At 39.0% G+C, this 27129-nt stretch overlaps 1 protein-coding gene across 2 annotated transcripts; it reads left to right on the forward strand.

Moving 5' to 3' along the window:
* The first annotated feature begins 85 nt into the window (after positions 1-85).
* On the forward strand, positions 86-26160 carry LOC108897799 (uncharacterized). 2 transcript variants are annotated; one of them, XM_018697587.2, is made up of 35 exons: positions 86-2029; positions 8104-8172; positions 8579-8603; positions 8724-8741; positions 10738-10794; positions 11779-11915; positions 11994-12110; positions 12789-12846; positions 12938-12985; positions 13183-13251; positions 13572-13711; positions 14492-14623; positions 14731-14788; positions 14896-14976; positions 15408-15466; positions 15627-15695; positions 15792-15816; positions 15916-15945; positions 16289-16354; positions 16456-16595; positions 16935-17054; positions 17591-17648; positions 18021-18065; positions 18171-18227; positions 18317-18453; positions 19811-19912; positions 20006-20054; positions 20144-20224; positions 20494-21195; positions 21276-21353; positions 21575-21711; positions 23628-23729; positions 23844-23901; positions 24014-24162; positions 25150-26160. In XM_018697587.2, the coding sequence occupies exons 1-35, from the start codon at positions 2003-2005 to the stop codon at positions 26020-26022; spliced, it is 4173 nt and encodes a 1390-aa protein (XP_018553103.1). In that variant the 5' UTR covers positions 86-2002; the 3' UTR covers positions 26023-26160. The 2 variants fall into 2 exon arrangements, with proteins under 2 accessions (XP_018553103.1, XP_018553104.1); XM_018697588.2 differs by lacking the exon at positions 23628-23729.
* Positions 26161-27129: the final 969 nt, after the last annotated feature.

Raw genomic sequence — 27129 nt, forward strand, 5'->3', positions numbered from 1 at the left:
AGTCCTTTGTCTATGCGTCTCTTTGGCTGCTGCACTGACCAGGTTATTGTAGCTTTTTGTATATATAGCCTATGCATTGTGCTTTTAGGTTAGAAGAGTTTCACTATGCTTTTACACTACAACAGACTGAGCTCGTGCTAGCTGGAAACCATTTTAATTCTGGTTCCAGTTAAGTTCAGTTCAGTTGTCTTTTATGATGTGTTGTATATTGGATAATGATGATGTGAGGATGATGAAGAGATCTCCGCTGACACTGTCTTGCTTGTATAAAGAAGGTTATTACAAAGAAGTCCAGCATCAAATCAAGCACCGCAGTAGCCTGTGAGAGGATCCGAGCCAATATGGATTTCTCTCTCTAACAGCTCTAAACATCAGTCTATATAAGTTAGTTGTCTTCATGATCTCTAGCAAGACGTCTGGACCTCACTTATTGATCTCAGAGTGGAGGGAAGGGAGAATATTTATGTTCACAGCTGTTAACTTAAACATGATGAATAGAAACCATGTATGAAACTTCAGATACTACAGATGAAAGACAGTACAGATACACAGAACTCTTTACTCATCTACAGGGGCCAGACTGAGATGGTTTTCCACCTTTGTCTTGTGCTTTGACAGATTTAATGTTCTTAAACCTCACAAAGCTTCACACAGTAATTACATCATACTGAGAAAAGTGCGCTGAAATATGATGAGATTTCAGGTTAAGTACGTTACAAGCACTTTGTTGGGACACAGAAACCCAGCCTGGGTCCTGCTCCAGCAATATGTCAACAATAATTTCTTCAGTATGTGTCAGAGTCAAGAAAACAACATTCAAAACAGTGTAGTATAATTTTTCAACAGATATGTGATAGACTGAAAGAATGATGAGGAGTTATATTGAAATTAACCCCTGACAAATGAGCAATGCTGCAGATGAACAGAATTAAGAGTATGTTGTGTGAAAATGATATATTATTATTCACCATGTGATTTGGACAAAGCAATAATGATGTATGTTAAAGGTCACCATATAAAATAGTTGTTAGTGTTTGCTGCATGCAATGTATGTCATGTGTGGAATAAGTATATGTAAGTGTGAAAGAAAACATATCATTTTTTTTAATACTACAAGGAAGAGTTAAGAAATAATGGTGTAAAGGTAGGATGTACTTCAGTTTAAGTAAAAATAGAACAGAAGGGCATGTCCTGAGGATATGAAACATGTCCAGACGTGCTCTGAACATATTAGGAAGGATGGTGTAATTTGATAAGATGACCAAGGATGGCCTTTAAGGTTAAACAATGGAGTAATATTGCAGGTCAATGAAATGTTCAAAAAGCGTGGGAAACCACAGCCCAGGGAGGTATATAACAAGGACACAAGCCTTTGTTGACCAGAGCGGTAAACTGTCCCCGGGGAATTTTGTTCGACAATAAAACTCTTCCTCCTTGAGCTCAGATTTCTCCTGATGATTCTTGAAGACCTATAAGTCGTTTTGAGCATCTGAACAAGGCTAAAGACTTTGGATCCAAGTCACAACAGACCACTAAAGCAAAGCTAAATCCTGACTTGATCTCGCTCTCGCGTTAGAAACTCGTGGCCACTCCTTTCTGTTTATTCAAATGTCACCATAGGGGGCTCCGCAGAGACACCACGATTCATTTACTTGGGGTCCCTGAGAGAAACTATTTGTGTGCGCCATGCTCAGTGTAATGTGGGAGGAGTCTCTTCGTCGCTCCGATAAAACCTCAACAGCTGCTGCAGATTGCTGAAACTGGGCGCCAAGATGGATGAGAAACGTGCACGAGACACACAAGTACTTTCGTTTGGTGAATTAACGTTTGGACCCGGCAGCTTGATGCCAGCGGCTACACGTTAGACTTTTATTTTCCTGTCGGTACATTTAGATGAGCTCATGTTGCCATTTCTCTAATTCTGCTATCGACAACTTTGCGTTAAGTTCTCGTCCGGAGAGAAGAGTCTTTATTTAGCTGAGGGCTGCAGAAACTTCTGACCATGGCGCACAACACGCTGAAGTGTCAGGTGAGTGACTCTGTCTGTGTTTACGGCCTCAGGAGACCAAGCTCCAGTCTCGCTCTCAGACCTTATCTGTTCGTGTGTGTTTGGGATGGGGTGCACCCTCGCCAGTTTTTATCTGTGCTTTAATTCTGTTCCAGGACCTAATTTTATTTGCAGTAATGAATGACAGAACCTCTTTATGTCAGTGTTGAGTTAACGAGCAGCGCTCTGTGGTTGTTTATTCCTGATAGTCTATTAATGGTTAACTGGGTTCCAATTGTGAGCGCAGGTGCAGAAAAACAGAAAACAGAAAAAAGTTAAGCAGTGTAGCGGAAAACTTCTTCTGAATCTCCTCAACACTTTACCTCTAACAACTCAACTATTGAACTTAGAATACCTTTTAAACTTATTACAAAAATAAAGCAAGACCGAAACTGGCAGAGTCTGGTGCGCTGTTTTACTGTGGGTGTATGAAGCATGATGCAGCAAACCGGGGCTGATTTATGATTAAAGGCACCCAACTTCGGTGAATTTCTTTACCTCATACTTTGCTTGATTCCTCCGTTTGTGGGGCTTACCTCAAGGGTAACTGAATGGTTCTTTTGTTCAGTTTAAGATTTTTTGCCTATATTTGACATAGCTGTGTTAGGCTGTCAGACACTTTAATCACTCAGGTCACACTCCCTGTATCCCTTCACTTGGTTTCCTGAATATGGATTATGCTGTCCGGCTTCCTGCTCATTTGTCATCTCCGAGCAGAAAGCCCCCACACATACTGTGAACTTTACCACGTTTATCCCAGTTTAACATGTCACCATGCTATTTGATCATTTGGAGCAAACACAAAGTACAGCTGAGGGATGATTACAGTGTTGCTAGTTTTAGTCCATCTATTCGTCAAAGATGGAAAACTAAATAGTTTTGGGTCAGTTTAAATGTTGATATAATGATAGCACTAAATGAACGGTGAGAGGATGCCCAAAATCATTTGGATTCATCCTCTGGGCACTATGAATGTCTGCACAGAATGTAAAGGCAATACATGAAAAAGTTGTTCAAAGTTGGGGGTTGCGTTATATTTTAGGACTATACAATTAACTGGCGCAAGTACCAGCGTAACTACGGTCTTTTGCATTGAGCGTTTTTTTGTAGCCTATGATGTTGGCAGGTTAGTGAGTGAGTTTTCAGAGTTAATCAGCCTTAAAAGTGTTTGATTCTTTCAGTTTGACCTGCAAGAGTTCGAGAAGCTGCTGTAACATGTTCCGCTGCCACAGAGGAAATAAATTCATGACAAGTGAAAACAGTTTTATAATGTCTCTCAGCAACTGACAGTCCAGTCTCATTTGTAAGACAACCCTTCAGCTTTGACAGGAGACAAGTTGCAGAATGAAATCAGAGGTGGTGGGATGGATGCCAGTTTCTGGGAGGCATACAGCGAAACAGATCAAATAATGGTGAGCGGTGCAGGGCTGTGACTGGCAGTATGTGACACAGTTTTGGGTGAGGATGAGGTCAACATCTTTGTGGATTGGAGGAGTGCAAACCTGTTTTAGTTCCAATGAGTGTGTTATGGATAGGAAGTCTGCAGATCTTGGACTGTCTAAATGGATGTTCATGTCACTTAGGATAGCCCAAAGTTCAAGGGATCGCTGGTTAGCACTGGCAGGAATTAAATCAACTTTGTTGATGGGACTGTAGACTGACAGTTTCACAACCTGACAGAGAAGGAAGCACGTGTAAAATTGTTGGAGTGTTTGTGTGAAAAAGACATTATAATTTTTAAAAAATGAAATGAGGAAGAGTTGAGAAATAATGGTGTAAAAATAAAAGGTAACTTAGTTTTTAAAAAATGCAACCAGGACAGGCCAGAACATAACGGTGTAAAGCAGAGAGAGAAAAGACCAAATGAGGACAGGGCCTGTCCTGACGTGACTTTCCAGAAGACGGTGGCCTTGGAGATAAGATAATCGTGTATTTTAATGAGGGGACCAAGGATGGACATTTAGACAAACCAATGTTTTAATTGTGTAAATTTGACAGACCAATAAAATGACCAGAGAGGCGTCTCCTGATAATTTTTGGAATACCTGAATCTAACTGAAGACTTCTGATTGCAGCCCAGTGGTTTGGGACTCTAAACCCAAGTGCCCCTCCAATTGCTCTTATAAGCACTTATTAATTTTCTGGATTATTTGTTGGCAGATTTTCTTCATTTCTATGCATTTTATTTTGTTTTTACTCTGGCGCTCACTGAGAGCATCTTGACATCTTGCATTGCTGTATGATGTAACAGTGAGTCTCCTGCCAACATGAAGACTCTACAGCTTGAGCGGATGTCCCGCCATGACAGACATCTGCGCTGAGAGATGCCAGAGGAGGGTCAGCAACATCATTGAACCCACCATTTTCAAACCCCCATCAACAACCAGTCATGACAAGATGACTATATTCAAGACCAGGTTCGCCGAAGTAGGGCTGGGCGATAAAATGATAACTTTTCCTTAATAAGAATGCAAGACGCAGTCAATACAACGATAATAGAACTCATTCCATCCATGTTTTGACAGACGACACGAAAAGCCAATGATAATGAGAATAGTTAGGCACCCAACAAATCATGTGGCTGGAACAGAGTTAGAGCCACGCAAGGTTAGGTTGATGCACACAGCACGGCAGCAGCATGCATGCTAATGTTTGGGCAACTGCAGCCATGCACACCAGTATATCAGGAGTGGGAGCAAGATAGAAAAGAGAATGACAACAGAAAATGCTGACGAAAATTTGAGCAACAGCATTACCGAAGAAGACACCCAGACGGACGCAGCCTGGGGCTCAAAAGATGAGGAGACTGTTGAAGAGAAGGGTCAGAGGAATTTGAGAGTGTGGAGATATTTTTGCTATTTAAAGTCTGACAGGAACCAGAGTAGTGTGCAAAGACGGGTAATACCATTAATCTTTTTTTATTTTATTTTATTTTTTTTTTTAACCATCTGAAGCAATGCCATCATTATAGCTCAGGTATAGGTGCCCAAGCAAGTGCTGCCGGTCTCCCTAGAACAACCAGTGTGGTGCCTGCGCAACAACAGACCATACTGTCAACTTTGTGGACCTTGACCTTATGATATCTTCACATCTCACCTATAAGTAAAAATGGAACCTTTAAGTTGACCAGATATTGTGCTTTTTAAGTTATATTGTTATATAGATCAATATTGACTGATATGAAAAAGTTGTCAGCTGGACCCTTCCCTCCGAGCCGTGATGACACTTACTCTGCAGCTTCTGGACATATTTTTGAGACACATCTGTCATCACTTCAGTGTTTTGATTTGTCTATTGTTATTTGTCAATTTCAATATTGTATGCTCAACATTTGTTTTTTTTTTTTTAATTGTTTTTTGTTGTTTTTATGGATACTGTTTAGTTATCCAAGAATGACCACTAATGGTTGACCACTAATGCTAAACCTGTCCAGGCCCTGGGCGCTGGAGGTGGTGGGGTGTGTTGAGAATTTTCTGAAGACCAGGACTAAGCTAGATATGACGCTGATCATCTTCTCAATTCAACATATCAAACTGGTTTCTCTACGATGCTGGGAGTCAGGATTCAATGGAGCACTGGAGATGGTCAAAAATCAATGCAATAGAGTTTATTCTTTTCATGCCAGACATAAACCCAATCTGCTCCAGATCAGACTGACTTACAGGCTTGTCTACACCTTCTTTTATACAGCAAAGTCCTACCTACTTCATTTCCATAATGGGCCTCGAAATTAACGGAGTCAACAAACCACCCCCCACCCCCCCGGCAGTGTCATGTCCTTCTAAGGTTCTTTCTAATGGTGTCCCAACATACGTGGTATTCCTCCAAAGTCCCTGCACTCCTTCAGGGTTGCCTTATATGGCAATTCTATTGGTTTTCATCCAGAGCCATCATTTGGTCTAAGTTAAATCATCCTAAAGGACCAGTGTGAAGGATTTAGGGGCATCTATCCATGAAAGTGCAGATTGCAACCAACTGAATACCTCTCCCCTCACCCCTGCCTTTCCAGGTGTGTCAGAGAGTGTACAGTGGCCAGCAGGCGTCAACTACTGTATCGACTAATCTGTCTGCGAAGTGAGGAGCCATTGTTTGGTTTGATTAGTCCATTCTGGGCTACTGTAGAAGCATGGGGGACACTGCTCCCCTTTAAAAGATATAAATTGATCATTCTAAGTGCGAAAATACGATTATTAGTTTTAGGTGATTATACACTAATAAAAAGATACATATGTGTATTATATTCCATTTCTGCCAATAGAGCCCTGTTAGTGTTTTACACTGGCCTTTTAAATTTGTTGAATACTTTAATGACCAAATACACACAAACAAACAAAGAAAAAAACTCAGTTACTTTGTATTTACTGGTAATTATCAAATATTCCCATTGAATGTTCAGTCTTTGTTGAAAATGTTTTATAGAGTTGTTGATTCAACTGTGTGATCATTTTGAAGAATGTGGTCTGTGATGCAGTTGAACAGCATTACGTGATGTTGACAGGTGTTCCTATTATTTTGTCCCATGTCATTCAAATCAGTGAGAGCAGACAAAATAACAGACCTCCTTGTATAATGCAGTACAGTTCAACTGCAGCACAGACTACAGCCTTTATAATATATTTATCACATTAAATCTTAGGTAACCATATTACCTATGCTTTGTGTCTGAATAAGGCCACATGAGGACACTGTTCAGTGTCACTTCTGCAAAACATTTGTGTGAAAAACACTCAGGGTATCCCTGGTTGTATGAAGCATGATGCAGTAAACCGAGGCTGATTTACGATTAAAGGCAGTGAACTCAAATTTCTTTACCTCAGATATTTTGCTTGACTCCTCCATTTATGGAGCTTACCTCTAGGATACCTAACTGAACAAAAGAACATGCTAATATGAATAATGTGTTTTGGATTTTAGCTGATTTAGGACAAATTGTTGTCATCTTTGAACCTCAGTACATAATTTGGCTCATATTTTACATTTGGGAGATTAAGTTTCTGCAGAAGCATAAAAGAAAGATTTTTGTCTGGTTAGTCGTTCTGCAGACCAACTCAGACTTGGTTCATTTTTGGTACTTGAAGGTTTTCTGAAGAAAGACGATTCTGTTTTGATTCTTTTTGCTGTTCATGCAGTTGAATTGACACCTCTTTTAATAGTTAAAAAAACCCCAAAAACTGAACAGTATAGCCATCATGGGGGGGGGGGTTATTACAGGACTGTTGATTAGATTGCATTCAGTTTTGGCTGGGTGTTCCTAATGAACTCACAACTGAGTGTACGTAACAAGTGTGAGATTCAGCGCAGCAAGATAGAAAAAGAAAAGAGAAGAAGAAAATGTTGAATAAGGTGTTGTGCACGGGAGAAATTTGTGAAGGGTTTTTATGTCATAGTATTAATGGCATGACATGTCATCTACAGTGTTTATTGCAGTGCTATAACTGAGCCACATCACTTGGAGTTCGTCAGTGGATGTGAATGTGTAGCCTCTGTTTCTTTTGAAGAATGATCTCTGATGTTGGTTGTGAAAAGTCTTGTTGATGGTTGCTTGGTTACTGACTCCTGGTTTTGAAATCTGTTTTTTCAGTGAAGTGAGGTGACTCTTGGTGTTCAGGTGGGGGATTGTTGCAAAATAGCTCTTTTTTTTCACCAAGGCAAAAAATACTAGTTTCAGTTTCTGAGGAACTGCAGGGTAGATCAAACTGTCAAACTGAAATATGAAATCGGAAAAAGCAGCCTGACTTTCCCACTTCAGTTTTAACAGTTTTCTCCTCCCTCTGCTGTGAGGTGCCTTCTCTGTAACTTGGCCTTGAGTTTCCTAAATCCTAAATCACCAGCTGCACTGTTTGTACCAGAAACATTAATATGAAGTGTAAATGTATGTAGTGTAAGGCTATTGGTCCATACTGTTGGATACTGTGTCCTGATGTAGCTATAGCACCAAAAAACAAACTGGAAGGAGGACTGGAACAAGTCCTGACTTCTTGGCTCATGTAAATAAATTTCCCTCATCTTATTCTGTTTCTGCTTTGCTGATGCACTATTTTTTTTTCTTGTTGTAGGTCTGTCTCACCAACTTTAAAAGTGTATGTCGTTTCAAGACACATGTGCGCTCAAAGGAACATCGACAGGTGGGCATTAAACTTCATGTAAAGTTGATCTAGTTCTTGAGTATTTTCTGGAATTGGCTCTGAACCGTTCACCAACCAAAATAAAAACCATGAATCCTTCAGAGAGTCAACCCAGGTGGTTGTCTGTCAGATGGCAGTGCCAGGCACTTGTTTGGTAAAGTTCACTCAACAGTGCACTGATGGCTACTTCAGACTGTTTATTTACAGCATCAATGGTAAGCTGGGTACTGTGCCAAGTTAAACATTGAAGCCTTGGACCACTAAAGTGAAAAGCCCAGTCCTGTATTTGACTCCATTAGTGCAGCTGTGCAGTTCATTGTAATCCTGTATCATGAGACATTTTCCCATATTCCTGTCGCTATGTTTCCCTTGGCATTAATGAACCACCTCTGCTCTTTACTCACAGAAAATGATAAAAGTCTTCCAGAAAGGTAATGTTTTTTCTGTTTTTAACCTGTATCTTTCCTGTATATGAAATATCTGTTACTTGGCTGCTACTACTGACTTAATGTCCAGTTCATTGATTTTTTTTTTTTTTTGCCTGTTTTTAGACACGTTCTTGCAACATGGTAAGCATGTTTCTTCTACCTTCTTGTTAGTGTTAAATGTACCAAACTGTTTACATTCAGTGTTACTACCAAAATGAATTATATGGCTCTTGAAACCTAACGGACATGTTGGCTGCATTTCCCCATTTTTGCAAAGCTGATGTTTTTTGGTGACTATTGAGACCTGCCTTGGTTACATCCATCCATCATTCATTCACTAACAGTTCTCTTCTTCTCTACATCTGCTAGTGTAGTGTATAATTTGTCAGCAGGTAGGCAAAGAGTGAAGTGCCTCTAAAAGAAAGAGTACTGCAATAAGCTGATTTTAAAGAAATATTATGTGGAAATGGTATTATCAGTATTTACTGTTCAAAGAAAACGTGTGATATATGTGTGTTAAAGGCCACTATGTGTGAGTAGATGTTAGTGTTCACTGCGTGTATAATTTATGTAAAAAAGATGTATAATTTTTAAAAAATGAAACGAGGAAGAGTTGAGAAATAATGGTGTAAAAATAAAAGGTAACTTAGTTTTTAAAAAATGCAACCAGGACAGGCCAGAACATAATGGTGTAAAGCAGAGAGAGAAAAGACCAAAATGAGGACAGGGCCTGTCCTGACGTGACCCTGCAAGCTGGAGTGTGGCCAGAAGAAAAGCCCATGTGCTTTCCAGAAGACAGTGGCCTTGGAGATAAGATAATAGTGTATTTTAATGAGGGGACCAAGGATGGACATTTAGACAAACCAATGTTTTAATTGTGTAAATTTGACAGACCAATGAAATGACCAGAGAGGCGTGGAAAGTCGCAGCCAAAACTGTATAAAAAGAGGGACAAGAGCCAGTACAGTTTGGAGCTCTTCTGGTGTATCACGTATGCACTGTGAATGGTTCTCAGGTTTCTTTGTCGACAATAATTCTGCTGCCTTGGACACTGCTGTCTCCTGATAATTGAACACCTGAATCTGGCTGAAGATTTCTGATCGCGGCCCAGTGGTTTGGGACTCTAAACCCAATCCACGTCACTAGTACATTGCTGCGTCTCTTAGCATATTACCAGCTCATCTGGTCATGTGCCTCACCTGGAAATTGGGTGAGAGCAGATGAGAGCTGTAGTCAAAGGCAGTTTCCAACAGCCTTCACAGTCTGTACATGAAATCACAGAAACACACTCACTGATCCTGAATCAGACCACTCTATTCAGCTTCAACTCTGTCTCCAGCAACTGTTGACTGAGTTATTTTATATGAAGGTTTTGATTGGCTAGAATTCACATGTAAAGCAGTCACTATATCAGCCTACTATATATAAATTGGCTAACCAGGACTGCATTGCTGGATTTGTCCCTCTCAAACTGAAACATGAATGAATGGATAGTCAAAATACACGGGGAAAGGAATGAAATATAAGACAGAATCAGACTAAAACCAGAATACAATGAAATTAAAATATCTATAATTAAATGAAAAATTATGTTTCCATAAAAGTCATTTTTTTCTAACTTTCTAACTCAGGAGTTTTTCCTGATATGACCTGAAACAGTGTAGTATCTGCAGTTCCACATGTTTTTCTATTTTGGGGTCATGTTTAGGTTGACAGTCGTGAACATAAATCTGTAAGTGTTCCTTCCTCTCTGTTTATTTTGAAACAAGTGGACATTGAGTGAGGTCCAGATGTTTCCTAGAGATCATGAAAACAACTAACTTATATATACTGATGTTTAGAGCTGTTAGAGAGAGAGAGATCCATATTGGCTCGGATCCTCGCACAGGCTACCGCGGGGCTTGATTTGATGCTGGATTTCTTTGTGATAAAACTTCTTTATACAAGCAAGACAGTGTCAGCTGAGTTCTCTTCATCATCATCACATCATCATTATCCAATATACAGCAACAGTCATGACAAATTTTAATGTAACGTTCATTCTGCTGATGTTGATCACTCTGCCTGTTTATTTGAGGTCGAAGATTGAAGTCAAGTCAGCTGTGCTGTAATAATGTTTTCTTTCACTGCTCTACAGGCACGTTTCCCCACATCACTCTTTTGGATCCACTTGCCATCAAACAACCCATCATAGGTTAGTAAAGCGTTTACTAGTCTGTTGACTAGCTTTTCCATTCCTTGAAAACACTGGTCTTCAAGATTGTGCGATATGTTTTAACTTCTAGAAAAGGGAATTTTCTGAACACAGCACAGCTCCAATTGCAGTTCAACAGTGCATTCTGACCTGTTCCAGGATGTTTTATATCTGATGTGAATGATCTTACTATGCGTGCATGTGCGTGCGTGCGTGCGTGTGTGTGCATGTGCATGGGGCAACGTCCTGTTATTATATGTCTGTGAGATTTCCAGAAAACTCTCCAATGTGTGTAGTATTCTAGGAAGTGTGTGTAGTGTTCTGGTATCCCTGATCTCCTGCTTTTCTGGCCACTCTGAGCCAGGTCACTGTGACCCATCTTTATTTTCCACCACAAACATCACAAAATGAAGTCTAATTGACCTCCTCCCAGAGCTCTCTTCTCCTAAGCATTTCCTAAGAAACACGACTAATGGATACTTTACCTAAACTATGCCATAGGTCTGGAGACCATCCATGTGTCCTTGTCTCAGGAACACTTGTATATTAAACAAAACATTTCTTACTAGATTAATGCCTATATATATTTGAGATTCTAGAGAACATGGATACTAAGAAGAGGTTTCAAGCAGCATTTAAGAACAGTCATTTAGATATTTACAGTTAATAATGGCCAGAAAACTTGTGTTTCCACCAGCGCAGAATGAAACTGTCTTTGGGTCTCTTATCAGTTGCTCTGCACACTAACTCATCTTTTGATCAGCTGAATATATTTTTGAATTGAACTTGTGTCCATTGTTTTTAAACCACAACAGTCTTTATAACTTAACAGTAAATCTGTACTGACACGGGATTGTGTTCCACATCGCTTCTCAAGAAAAATGAACAAGTTATTCTCTGTGCTTGTTTTCATTGCTTCAAATGACTTATGAAGTAAAAATGTGTCTCAAGTAATTATACTATTTTACATGTACTTTCTTCTAGGCCTGTCTCTGCTGACTGCATGTTTCAGTCTAGACAGAAAGACCATTTTTTACCTGTGCCACGTCTGTGAAGAGAAATGTCCAACAGACAAGATTGCAAACCACCTCTTTTCTGGTGACCATTACAGCAGCTACTTTGTAAGTGCTGAACATCATAGATATGAACGAATGTGTAAAATCTGGAAGCAAAATTTTCATTTTTATTTTGCATTTTAGAACTACACAGACCCCAACGTACTGAAATTCGCCTGGCTGCCCAGCATGAACATGTGGCTGACCCATAAGTCTCAGGTCTCGAAGGAAGTCAGGGACAAAGGGCCTGTAACATTACAGGTTTGTATCTGTAGGACTGGAATTACAGATGTTATATGTATAAAATGAAGTTAAAGCAAATATATTTGATGTCTTTAACAGTGGGTCACATACATGACTGTTTGTAAGGCAGAGGGACCACTCAAAGAGAATTATCACCCCACTCTCCAGGTTCCCCTCAGTGCTGGACGTTTACAGTGTCTTTAAACATTACTGTTTTGGTTCACTCTTGCAGCTCTCATAGCAGAAATTTTCTGTACAAGTACACAGGAAATGACTTTGTTAGCCAAGGTAAATGTAACTAGTTACTTCCGCCCCTGCTGGCTGAGAAAATAGATGGCATCTCCACAGGAGCCCATTTCTGCCAATGAATAAAATAAAGAAAATAAGATTACACCATTTTTTTTTCTATGTTTAACCCATTATAATGATTATATAGTTTGTTCCTATTTTATCCACCTGCTATAACCTGTCAAATATAATTTGTTTATGATGATAAAGCAGTAAATGACAGAGACATTTACCTCAAAACAGAGCTAAAAGGAAGTGAATATTGGACTTAGATTCATCAGGTGGCCATTTTGTAACTGTTCAGCTGTCTGCTAATTCATTTCAGCTTAAAAGGTGATAACATGTCAGTCTCCTCCTTGTCTTCATATACGACCAAACCTGGATGATCATCACATTTTCTCTTTGCAGATGTTGAATTTACCACAAACTCTGATGAAGAGGCTTGAAACAAGTTTGTACTCTGAAGGTATATGATTCTAAGTTTCCTATATGGCATGTTTCTTCAGGACTTTCATAAAATTGTATATTAATAAAAATTATCCTATATTTCTCCCCAGTGATGGACATTCTCAATGAAAACGAGGCACTTCTCAAGATGTTGAAAGGTGTGTACACATTTTTCTCAAGACTCGTATTTATTCAGGATTAGTCAGGTCTCAGAGTTATGGAGTTCAGCACAGAATTCAGCTGACCCCTTTACCAAAATCAAACTGTCTGTTACATGTCATCAAAACAGTGGCCCCTTGTTTTAATCGCTTCTTGATAGAATCACTCCACCCATGTGTTTTTTTTCTCCCCGCAGCTACCAAGCCAAAGAGGACGATGATTCAGTCATACCAAAAAGACAGCAACAGAAAACATCCACTTCTTGGTCAGTAAATGTTCCTAACATCACATTACAGATGTTATATGTATATAACAAAATGCCATTGTTTATATTATTAATGAAAGTAACATTGATTTGGGGATTTAAAATTCTTGTTGTAATTAACTTTTTCTGAACAGAAAAGTATGGAAAACAGGAACGGCGAGAAAGACCAGAAGGCATAAAGAGAAAATTTCATTGTCTCCCAACATAGATATATTAGATTTAACAAATCAATGTACAAAATGAATGCTGTTGTCCTTTGTCAGCTTTCTTTGTGAACTAAAATTTCTCCTTTTCTATCTTCCCTGGTCACGGTCCTCTAGGCATGCAGCACCTTATTGAGTGCATTTGTGTCGGACCGCCTGAGAAGAGATTCTACCTCTGCACTCTCTGCAACCTAACTTTGGCCACCCACACAGTCATCAAACATGTCCTGAGCTTTGACCACATCTTTTGTTACCTTGTAAGTAGCTAAGAGGATATAAAATACTCAAATCACAGTCTTAAAATACTAGTCAGGCAAAATAATTCACCTATGGTTATGGGCCATGATAGTGTAGTAAGAATGTATAAGAATGAAATTCAAATGGGCACAGTTTGGAAAAAGCCATAAGTTTTAGAATGTGTTTTGAGAAGAGATGCTCAGGTCGAGAGAGGGCACAGATGCAGATGAAGTAAATTGTAATAGGATGGAGGAGGAAAGACTAAAACTCATACAGCTAAAAGGTAAAAGGAGTAAGTGTGCTAAAAGGAGTTGAACTTTAATGAAGGAGTAGGTGCTGAAAGAAGTTGAAGTGTTCAAGTCTGAATACTGAAAGGAGTTGAATCGTAAGGGTGGATTTGTTGAGGGAAAGTTCGGGAAGAGGGGTCTATTAGGCCCTATATGGTAATTGTTTTTTTCCTGTGCCTTTGCCAAAAGGTGGGCTAGAGTGGGTGAAGGAGAGATGATTTTTTTGTTATGGTTTTGAAGTCTTGTTCATAGTACGTGTTGTGTGTAACCATACTCTCTGTGATTATAAAAACGGACATTAAAGGAGCATCTGTGTTCAGAATTCAGTCATCATTTAAGTTTTAAAGAGGATTTTTCTCTTCCAGTACTAGGTTAGAGCAGTACAATCTGAGTCGTCCTAAAGAATCACATGACCTTGGTAAATTTCAGAATAAACTTGGAAGATAGACTGGAACATTGCCAGCAATGAAGGGACTGAACAGTTGAAATTCACATCAGTATTAATCTGTGCAGAAAGCGTGGCACCCCTCTACTTTGATGTCAAAGCAGTGCTACATAAACTACACTGACGTCTTCGCCTCCATGATGCTTGATTTTGCAAAGCAGACAGAAGAAATTCATGGAACTGCAAACACTGATATGAAGGTAGTATAGTTAAAGTCCTTAAGTGCATGCGTAATGGATGGACTTCAGTTTTCCCAAATACATTTTTTGTTTGTGTTTATGTGGAGCTGTGTGGCTTTCTGTTACAGCAAGTGAGCCTGGAGCCTGCTGAATTCAGATTAGTGAATTCCTTTTGTTATGCAAAAGGTAGATACTTTTTTTTCTTCTTCCACTGTGTTGCTTTTCTCTGAATGCACTGAACCTTCAGTGGAACCCAGAATGATGTTTTACCAACTGAGCCCTTTGGTTTTCAGCCTTGGAAAAACTGGAATCCATCACCAAGGAAAATAAGGGGAGCAGCTTGATGACAAGCATCAAACCAGGGAACAAACTGGGTATGTATTACTTCAGTGTCAGAGTTTGTCCTGAGCTGTTTGGGGATATTTGTCTTACACACCGGTCATGGTGACATGAATCGTCATCTCACTCTGACCTTATTTCTAACGCAGGATATATCCCTCAGTCTGATCAGAGGCCTTGTAGTTTATCAAATGTAATCACTGTATATTTCTGTGGCGCCAGATTATTTTTATTTCCTGTCACATGTTTTGGCTGCATGCGTAGTATCCTATGAATATTAAAATAAGCATCTCCAGTGTTTTAAAACTCTCTCAAACTGTTGAAGTAAAAAGTACTTAGGCATTTAATAGACTCAAGAAAACTATGTATCCCAGTTCTTCTCTTTTTAGCTACTATTGAAAAGAGTTTACATTTATCAGCATTGAATTAACTAGATTCTACTTTTTCCTCTGTTTTTTCTTTGTAGAGCGTCGTACTGTGTCAGCAGCAGTGTCTGTGGCATCATCATATAAACTACACTGTCAGGTGATTTATTACAATTTCCCAACAACATGATTGATGTTATTATTGTAGCAAATTTAAATTATCTGTGTTTTGGAGAACTCTGAGAGCCTGAGTTTGTTTAATGTACTGAACTTTCTTCCACTTTTCTTTTGTTTCATCCCTTGTGTCTCCCTTGTGGCAGGAGTGCAGTACCATCTTTGAAACTGAATCTCAGTATAGTCAACATTTGTCAAAGCAGAAACACAAAGAGGTAGATCGAGAATATTTTAAAAAAGGATTTAGATTATTGATGATGTGATGCAAAATTGTACCTTACTTAAGATATGTTTGTGATATTTTTCCCCAGATGTTGAAGAAATGTTTCAGAGAAGGTATGCATTTGCTCTTCTCTCATTTCCCATATTTTTGTGTATTGACATACATGATGTGATCATTTCCCTCTTTTTTTTTTTTTTTTTTTTTTTTTTTAGCTGTAAGAGCTGATGGTTATGACCAAACAGGTACAGTTTTCTCCTCCTGTAAAAACATGCTGCAACACTTAGTCATTAATAAAAATACTGAAAACTGTGTTGGTAAAAATGCTTGAATGTAAATAAAAGTACATCTGTCAGCTATTTTCTTTTTAAATGTACCTCATTATCATTTTTACATCATAGAACTGATTAAGTTTCACACAGTGAGCTTTGCATTTTAACATCCTGAATATAGTCGAAGCATTTTGTACATTTTCTTCACAACAAATGATGGAGGAACAATTTCCAAAAATGTGCTTCATACCTGTTGTTCAGAAAAATGACAGTTGATTGTATTCAGCTCATTTTTTAAACCCTTTTTCCTTTCCAGTGAAACCCCATCTGGACTTATGCACGTACCTCAGGGAGAGCATGAAGCAAAATAAACCAGTTATTGGTGAGCTGAATCACAGTTTATTGTTCTGTGTTTTTCTAAGGTGATAAACTGATGAATATGTGATTTCTTTTTTTTTCTTGTTTTTCTGTTTCATCAATTAGGTGTGTCCCTGGTTGTGGCTTGTGTATGCAGTGACTTTCAGTCAGAACCTGTTTATGTGTGTTTTGCTTGTGAGGACTGTTTCCCTGAGCCCCATCTCAGGCAACACTTCAAATCTCACAAACATGTCATACGCACATTGGTGAGCATTTGTTTATTTTCTTAAATGTTTTGTATTGATGTAGTGTATAATGTATTACGTATTAACTGTTCTTAAGCAGTATTTTCTATAATCCATTCATCCTAAGTAGCATATGTAATCCATTACAATGAACAGAAATAACATTGCTTTGTTATTTGAGAATCAAAAACCTGTGTTACAATGTGCAAAAATCAATGCTAGTTTATCACGACTGCAGATTCAGATTCTACATTGAAAACAATGGCTCATTTAGAGCTCAGAACCACAGTAATATAAAGCTGACCTCCACATATAGTAAAGTATTTCTGTAATAACCAGCTTTTATTTTCATTCTGTTAGCTGTACCAGAATCCCTGGCGGCTCCCTTTTGCCTGGAAGAATCATCTGGATGGGAAAATCTTGACCTCAAATGCATTGGAAGAGGAAAAAGAAAGAGGACCAAACCAGATGATGCTGAAGGTGAGACTGGCTTTTACCAGCTTCATAAAATACAAACATAAATTCAATCTAGAATGCAATAACTAATGATACCACAGTAAAGCTTGTGTGACTCCTGCAGTCATTTTCTGCAGACTACACAATTTTCTTTAGTCAGTAACATTGTGGAAATTTCACATTTCATATTTATCCTGTATCAGAATACCCAAATACACTGTGTGACCTTTGTATGTCCAACTCTTTGTGAACAGACCTTTGTTTAACTAACTTTTGCAGATGATTTAAATTATTTGTTATCTACATACATGTATTGTCTCCCAGTCAACTTCAGATTATGGGAAAGATGTAACTCTTGGGAGACTGGCTGAAACCAGTTTGATTTTGCTGGAAAGCAGATTTGGAGGAGACTTCCTGTTAAAATGTATCAAACATATTCCAGAGACAATCAGTTCTCTGTGAAGGTATTTTATCAGCAGTGCTGGGTCAAATCCAGATGTCTTAATTTGTAGAATTTCCACCACAATTAGTAATTGAGAATTTCTTTTCTTTCTCTTCAGGTTCTTGATATCCCATACAGGATATTTGAGGGCCTCATCCCACCTAGTTATCCAAAAGGTAAGAAGTTGCCTTACATCAAATTATTCATTTTAACTTGAGGAGACAAACCCACTGTATCTTTCCTGTCTGCACTTAAACTCTTGAGATAGAAAAAGGGATTGTTTTGTGAAGGGCCACGTTTCAGTTTTTCTTTGTGCGGTAGAAATTTATATGAAACATCACTCTACAACACACAGACATAAAGTGGTAATGTTCCTCTACAATTTGCACCTGTGCATTTCCCCACATAATTGTTTTCTATAAAGTCAAAGTTGTGACCACTGACAAGTGATATGTTCTCTGTGAGATTATATCAACGTGTTTGCCACATGTTTGAACATGAAGTGGTTTAAAATAATTATCATGTCTGGTTCTTGGTTTTGTCTGCAGTGATGGAGAGACTTGAGAAACACCACATGCTCTTAAAGCAAGAAGGTTAGTGATAAAATAATTTCTTAGCCCTTAAATAAGGTAAATTAAATTGTATGCCTCGATTACCTTCATCTCGTTTGTATGTGTTTGTCTTTTGTGCGTTTGCAGTTCCAAAACGTGAAACCTACAGCAAACTCAAACAGAATGAGAGGTTTCCTCTGCTCGGTGAGTACTACTAGAGAGGAAGAGCCTTGGCAGAAGTCAGAAGTGCACTGTGGAAGTTTTTTTGACTTTTCTTGACCTCTTTAATGTAGGCAAAAAGTTCCTGGTCATGCATTCATGTCATCAGCACACAAAAGTGGGGTTTCTGTGTTTGCTCTGTGAGAGGAGACTGTCAGATGGAGAAAATGAATCTCACGTCTTCAGTCGGGAACATGTTGCAGCGTTTCTGGTGAGTGTTTTACTCTTAACACTTCTCACATACCCATTTTATTCTTGTATTGTTTCCACTACTTCTAAATGATTGATGCAGCATCACATTTTAAATAGATGTGACATTTTGCATCATACAGTGATGATACAAAACTTAAAAAGATACAAGAAGTAGCTGTAGATTTGAAAGTTGTATGGGGAAATAAGTGATGGCACCTGCCAGTCATTTTAGACAAAGTGGCACCTCATTATACCTTCATTCCCACAGAATATAAACTGATGACAGGAATAGACTGTATCTGTGATAAATCCACACATTTGATTCAAATTTTTCTCATTTGAATGTTAAATGTTGCTCTTATAACTTCACAGCTTCTGGTTTGGAACAAAAGTAAACAAAAACTTTGACAGAAATTTAGAATGGATATTTTTTTCTGATAAAAATTCTTTTTAAAAGACTCAGTGGAAACACTGACAGTGAAGTGTAGTGTCTGACGTTCCATATATGGTTTTTACTCTTTTGCAATGCCTGAAGCTCCATGTATGTCTTTCTATTCTTTGGGTTCATGTTTAGGTTAGTAGCCATGAACATATACATATAAGGAACAGGGAGAGGGTCTTTCCTCCCTTCTCTCTGTCTCTTGGAAAAAGTGAGGTCATTGAGTGAGAGCCCAATGTCTTGCTGTAAATCGTAAAGACAACTAACATATATATATACTGGTGTTCAGAGCTGTTAGGGAGAGAGATCCATATTGGCTTGGATCCTCTCACAGGCTACTGCAGTGCTTGTCCGATGCTGAACTACTTTGTAATAAACTTCTATATACAAGTAAGTCAGTGTCAGCGGAGATCTTCTCTTCATCATCTTCACATCAACATCACCATCAAATATACCACAGAAGATTACAACAAAACCAAGCACAATATGTCTTTCCTTGGTGACAGCTCAGTAAAAGTCCTTCATGTTATCAGTAAGAGACTCTAAGCTAAACCTTAAGGTGTATGGCAAAAAACTTTATTAAAAATAGTTACAGTAAAGTAGATGCCAGCCACAGTTGCTCCAGTGAGTAGAAATCATCATCAATTATCATTACATCATGTTGTGTCTGGTAGCAGATGACTAATGTTGTTGATCTAAGCTAGCAAGTAGTGCTGAGACAATTAGTTTATTACTGATTTGTGATCAGACTGACAGAGGATGCAACTGCTTGGCAGCAATTATTAGATGAAGCACTTTGATTATTCAATTTGTTTCCCAAATAGTAATAAAGTGCTGTGATGTAACGCATCACCACCCAGTGTTAGGTATGATGCTATATGTGCTATATACGCATATGCTTCAGTTCATTTGTCTTAATTTGTGTCTGTGTATTTAGGACCGTTTCCACCCGGGCTCTGTGAGTCCAAGCACTGATGCAGAGACCTTACTGGACTTGGCAAAACAGGCAGCACGTATTCACCCCATAGCAAACGAACAGGTAATATTCTAAATTAGAAACAAAATGTCTGTACCATCGTCATGCAGCATCTTCATCTGCCTTCCCTTTATGCAATGTTTTCTGCCTTTAAAGGTGATAGAGTTGGACAAGCCCATCTGGGAGCCGTGCAGCTACCACACATGTGAGTATATGTGTTGCCATGAATGTTACACATGTTACTGTGAATTGTTTTTTTTTGTTTTTTTTATCACTCTCTCTGTTGTGTTCCAGTAACATTCATCTTGGCATCTGCAAAAAGAAGACATGGGGGAGGAAACCTTGAACCTGAAATAACACCTAAAATGAAGCTGTGTAAGCCCAGACAAAAATATATATTACTAAATGTTTTGGAGAGTCATGCAAATGTTGTATGTGCAGTATAATCTTAACTATCGTGGCTATGGAAACATTCACATGTTGGGTTCCCATGGCAACTACTAATCTCCTTACCTCATCCTTTAGTTGTCTTTATTTTGACAGCTGATATGTTGCTGTTTGTGTTATTTCATACTGAATGGATGCTTGACGAAACTTTGCAGATAATTATAATCAAGTGCACCTTTTCATGTCACCTTTCTCAGTCCCTAGGGAGACTCTGAAAGAAGTGGACAAGGACACTCAGAAAAACAGTGTAATGAAGGAGGAATCTGAGAGCAAGACCAGTCAAAAATCTACAGACAACAATGACAGCCTCCCAAACAAGATTTCAGTAGAACTTGGTTCTGAAATCATCAATAAATGTGGTGCAGAAAGTGAGGAAACTGCAGGAAAAGGAGCTGATAAGGAGAGCCCTACACCAAGCGACAAAGAATCAGAGACGAGAAGAGAGGCGCTTTCAAAAACCAGCCCAGATGAGATAAAGAATGCAGACAGTGAGATGTGTCCGTTGACAAAGGAGGAGAAGATGGATGAGCTTTCAACAAAAAAACCAAGTGGGGAGACCCCAGAAAACTGCCAGGACACAGACAAAGATGACAGAGCAGAGACTGGAAAAGAAGAGAGCAAAAGTAGCAAAGATGTCCCAATACAGCTGAAGAGTTGCATGTACCAAGAAAATGAAAGAAAGAGGCCAAACGACATGTCTGAAAAACCTCAAGAGGGCATTTGTTCTACTTCTGATAAGGATATGGGGGGAGAAATGCCACTCAAGAGAGCGCGGCTCACCTCCAAAGAAGACGCTTCCTGTGAAGAACCCCAAAAAATACCAAGTGGTGGACCAGAGGGGGCGACGACCGCCGCCGATAAGGGAGAGAGTGACAGTCATGACACTGCAAAGGATGAAGGTATGTAACTTTGTTGAGGATTTTTCTCAGTCTCTCTGTGAAAATAGCTCAGTCTGTGGTTGTCTGTGGTTCTGTTACAGTGTCTTCAAAGGTGACCTACCAACAAGCAGCCCACCTATGGCAGTATGTCAAGGAGAAGATCCGGGAGCCTGTGGTTGGTCAGTAATTTATTTATTTATTTTACTCAGATCTGATTGGTCAAAGCTCTACAGGCTCTTTTTTAAATATTTTGTACAAACTGGCATATTTATGACCTGTAAATCATTGGACGTCTTTCCCCATTTCCATTTTGTTTGACATTAAGTTGTAGTTTAAAATGTTTGGTGAGCTAGCTTTTTAATGATGGAATATATTTAATAGTGAACAATATATTTTCCAGGCTTAAGTGCACTTCTTGAATGCCACTGTGATCAGCATGACCCCATCTACCTGTGTGAGTGCTGCTGTCTGAAGATCCCAGAGAAGGATATCATCAACCACGTGACTGGATTTGACCACCAGAAGCAGTACCTGCTGGTGAGTGAATATTTAAAGTCTACCTTAGTTACTTCTTATAAGCCCTCTCTTTATACTTCATTATTATTGGCCACCGCATTCATCCGTCCTCTTAAACTAACATCAAATCTCCACATAACAGCTAAGAGACAGAGTGCTGATATACAATTTTACTGCAATACGATGATAGAAAGAGGAACCTGATGATAAGAAATAAAGAGGATAGAACATGTTGACATATGTCTGAGCTACAGTCACTGAAGGCCAGTAGAGGCTGTAAGTGAAATATCAGTCATCCAGACATGACAGTATGAAGTGAAGAGGATATAACTAGGAAAAGTGACTTGAACAAATGATTATGATTATGGAATATGCACTTGTACTGTGCTGTAAATTAGTGTAATAGATAAAAGATAATCTGTACTGAAGTGGGGCGATTATGAAATGCTGTTGAAATTTCAGTACACACATGCGCGCGCACACACACACACACACACACACACACACACACACAAACTGCAAGTTGGAGGAGAGCAGTGAATAATTTAAAAAGGAAGAACTCGCAATTTAGGTTTTGTGGACATCTGCTTCATACACATCTACAGAGACTTCTAAACATCTTAACAGAGACTGCAGATAACAAGGTTGGGACTATTACCTACTTAAGCTGAAGGCCCTTACAACAGAGGGCTGATCGAGACCACATGCACAGGAGTACTGAGAGGAGGAATGATTCCAGGGATCAAGGCTAAAACTAATGTCGAAACCTAGGATATAATGTTATATACGCCAGGTTCAGACAGTCCACATGCCTAAAGGTAGTAGCCTTACAAGGACCTTAATTTGCTTATATGAGGACATGTAAAGATTCGGACTTTTCGTTAGCCTGATAAAGTTGAGTTGTTTTGATTTAGCCATCACAATTCGAATGTAACGTTAGGTGTTACCGTTATTTCCATGAAGTCTAACGTTAGGTAGCAGACCGTTATTTCAAATTCCACGCGTATAACGTTACTGGTGCTAGCTAGAGCCACTAGTTTAACGTCACTAATGTTATCATTTTGTCAAGGTAACGTCCCCGACGTTAGTTCCATTTTCTTAAAGCTAATATAATATGAACATGATTATAACGTAATTTAACAGAAAAATTGCTCTGCCTTACTTATGGTCTTGTTGAACACTTGTTATTGTAGCGTAATTGTGTGGCCTGAAAAGGCGACAAATGCCGAGCTCCCTTAAAACGATAGAAGCCTAAAAGGAACATTTCAATTCAATTTCTTCTTGTTGTTTTTGTTGGTGAGAAATCAATTTATAAACATTTTATCTTAGCCATGTCTTTTAATTGACCTGACAGGAGTTACAATAGCTGTAAAGTCCAAAAAGTTTTGTAAATAAAATGAACTTGATTTCTCTTTTTAAATTTAATTTTTGTTTTGTGCTTGTGCTGAAGAAGGTCTTTGTTAGGGAAAGTGGGTTACTATGTATATTTCTACATGAACAAACAATTACTTTAAAGACCAAATGAGTTGCATTGTATTTAGCAGGGTACTAATTGCATTTTTGCTTTGTTTCTCCCATGCCACATATACGATTGTTGTAGCGGGCAATATTTGTCTGTGAAGTCGAGCTCTACTAGTGCATTCCCCCTTACATTACTTCTGCAGCTGTAAGATTCCATTAATTCTCGGTTTAGTTTTTCCCTGTTTCCTCAAGCTAAACTACAACTATGATAATTCAGTGTTGAAGAATGAAAACAGTAGCTTGCTACTACAAAATAGCCGCTAGCATTGATGGCAGCTTACTGTTAAAGTTTACCATAGTCATTTAACATCTTCATGACAAGATTAAAGCCACCTTTCTAGGTTTTTCTTCTGGTCCATGGTTTCTACTGTGTTTTACTTTGTGATGCCTTACCCTGTGCATGCCTCTGACTTTAGGGGTTACAGAAAATCCCACCTCTGCCTGGGAAACACCAGAGGAAGAAAATCAGATATTTGGCTGTTTTGTTTGAACAAGATAAAGGATATGGAGAGGCTCAGGTTTGGACCAGGCCTAATTTGGTCTAATTTCCTTCACTTGTTGACATTGTTCTAACTGCCAATCCAGATTCCAATAATAATTGTTCTTAACTGTTCTTTATGTTTGAACTCCAGGTTGTGGATCTGTGTGAAGAGATGTACAGTAACATCTTAAAACAAAACTTTAATTCTGGTAAGGGCACACATTAATTTGTTCCTACTGATTTTGGTTGAAGTAAATTTGGCGAGCAGTATTTTTTTCTTTTTTATATTTGTGAAATATTTTTTCTGTATTATCCCCGCAGCCATGCAGACAGTGAAAGCACTTTTAGCTCAGCAGGACAGTGGGTGTGATCTCCCTTCAACCTCAGCCTCATCTGGTGTTCGGCCTGTGCAGGTCTCAGTCACCCTTCATGCTCAAGCTGAGGTCCAGTCTGCGATGGACAACATTGAGGTCAGACAATTTGGATTTTAACTGGTTTGTGAAAATCATTTTCTATTTCTTCAGTTTGACATACAGGAGTCAAACTGCATGCTGAGCTCAGTAAAGTGATAACAGGAAATTTTACTTTTTTTGTTATTTAAGCTACAATTTCAAGAAGCATCTCAACTCTGTTTGACCTTTGCATGTACATTTTCTGTTTGTTAATCCGAATATGATAATACTGTATGGCCAAATTAAGAATACATGTTGATGAAACCTTGATGCAAAGCAATGTGAATTAATTCAAGTAGAATACTTTTTTTAATACATCTTGTCAGAATTTCCTCTGTAGACAGTCTTTACTGTTCTGCTGATGTGATGGGTATCTGGCATGTTGTTTCACAGATAAAATCTTGAGGATGTGTTTAGGGGTCAGGGGCACACAGGGGCTTAGATCAGGCAAATTCATGACTTTCCTTCTTTAGTGCTCTGTTTTTTTTCCCCCACACATGGTAGTCCATGGTTGGTCAGTTGCATCTTCCTTTAGTTTAATCTGTCACTGTCTGCTTAGATGAGGTCTGTTAAATGAATCCCCTCCTCCCACTCCCAAATATTTTAAAGCTTTCACTCTCTCTTAGGATGTATTGGTAATTTACAATTTATCTAAACAATTTATGTTTTATCAGATAATAATTTGATCAGTTGGAATTGTTTTCAAAATCACTGCATTGTGTCCTTAAACTGCATTGTGATGTGTTTAAAGACAGAAGGGAATTCACATGTTAGAACAGTACAATAAACAGTTCAAAGATGTAAGATGCAGGTAAAGATCAAAGTTTGAGTCTGAGTCTGTTACCCATGAAGATAGCCAGAGCATGGTGGGTTGGTATGTCATGAAAGTAACAAAACAAGTTTGAAAAGTTAATATTTTATGGGCAGTAATTGTTATGGTATGCACCTACTTAACAGATGACCAATGGAGTCTATTAAATATGGTTTATTTATTTCATTTCAAAGGTGGTGGAGATTGTTAGTGATTCAGAAGACTCTGAGGCACAGCCATCCTCAGTGACTGCATCCATGTCTGTAATGACTGAAACCACCTCCAAAACAACTGTCCCATCCGAATCAAATGTATACATCAAAATGACCGGAATTAAAGTCCCTGAGTCAGGGGACAATGCTAACACCTGTTTGGCTGTTTCGAGAAGTGGTGAAGATGCATTGAGTCTACATGTGCCTGAAAGTGGGACAAACTCTCAACATAAAATCGCTCCAAACACAACTGTGGAACAGTCAAAAAAAGTCATCACTTCCAAAATAGAAGGGGCATCACAAACTGCAGCAGCTCCAGTTTCTACTGTAACTACTTCCACCAAGCCCATGATAGCTGTCTCTGGATGTACTGCCATATCTTCCAGTTGCACCCAGAACACCACTAAATCAACAGCAGCTGTCTCCAAACTTACAGCCAACACATCCAGCTGCACCACAGCAGCCACCAAGCTGAGCGAAACGGCTGACAAAAGTGTAGCAGCCACCTCCAGTGGCACTACAGGTACAACCCAACTGACTGCAGCCAACCCCAGTTCTAGTAAAACCACCACATCTGCAGCTCCTGCCCCTAGCTGTACCACAACCACCACCAAATGCAGAGAAACCACCTCCAAGTGTTCAGCAACCACCTCCAGTGCCACCAGAACCACCACCAAATCAACAGCATCTACCACTATCCGTACTGCAGCCACCGCTAAATATACAGCAGCCACTTCCAAATCGACAGCAACTACCACCACCTTCCAGTGTGACCATATCAAATACAACCTTGGCCACAAAGTCTGCAGCAGTGTCCAAACCAGTATCCACAGTGATGCACAGAGACCCCCGTAGAGCTACGCCTCTTCAACCGGTCAAGTCTCAAACCATTGCGACAAATGCAACCACTGTTACAATGGCTAACACGTCTGTTAGATGTGACAACAGTGAAGTCTCTGCCAAGACTGACCATACGAAGAATACAGTGAGGGCAAATGCTGATGTTCCACCACATATTCCATGCCACTCCCCACGTGACCACAGCCGTGTCTGCCAGATCTGAATGCAAGAATTCATCCACAGAGCCGTCACATGCCTCCACAATTAAGACAAAGCCAAGTGAACACCCTCCTAAAATTGGTAAGTATTATTATTTATGCAGGAAAAGTCACTCAGTAAGCCTATAAATTCCGTTCCTGTCAATTTAGATTTTAATCAGAGGTCTGCATATTTGTCTTCTAGGCTTAAACCAGCTGATTGTAGTGTTATGTGAAGGGAAGCAGCAGGTCTACTGTCAGCTGTGTTCAATCAGGCTGAAGCGGTCCAGTCACCCATCTGACAGAAGCCACCATTATAACTACGTGGTGCGTGCTCGATAACTTATTGAAAAAAATGTACAAGGCTTGTGTAGCAGGGCAGTATTACAGCTGTTTACTGTGTGCTTTCTCACTAGAAAATGAAGTACCCTGGGTGGACTGCCAAGCCATCGGAGAGCAAGTTGGAGAAGATAGTGGCCCACTTGGCTGAGGTTGAGAAAGACGTTGGATCTGTGCACCTCAAGGTGACCTGCACAGTTCTCTTCATACAGTCAATATGATTCAACATTCAGTGGAAACATACAGTCTATGTGGTTGATCATTTTTGTAGATATTGTATTACATCATTAATGTAGATTAAGTCCACTATAATAAATAACAATTTAAAGAAGTATTAAGAAGAATTTTAGTAATGCAAAGACCTTGTACTGGATTGAAAAAAACTCCATTGTGGTTATGCAACAATAAATGATTCTTCATCAGGCATGGAGTCATTATAAATATTTTAGAGTGGTCTTTAATGATAAACTCACATGGATTGACATGGTTTAGATTGTAAGCCACTGTGAGTCATATTTCCACTGCTGAGGGAGCCTAAATCATTAATTGAGAATGTTGAAATGTTCAAGATGTTCCTTTTATTTTA

Source organism: Lates calcarifer, linkage group LG3 (assembly GCF_001640805.2).
Source record: "Lates calcarifer isolate ASB-BC8 linkage group LG3, TLL_Latcal_v3, whole genome shotgun sequence".
In the NCBI taxonomy this organism is placed as follows: Eukaryota; Metazoa; Chordata; class Actinopteri; family Centropomidae; genus Lates; species Lates calcarifer.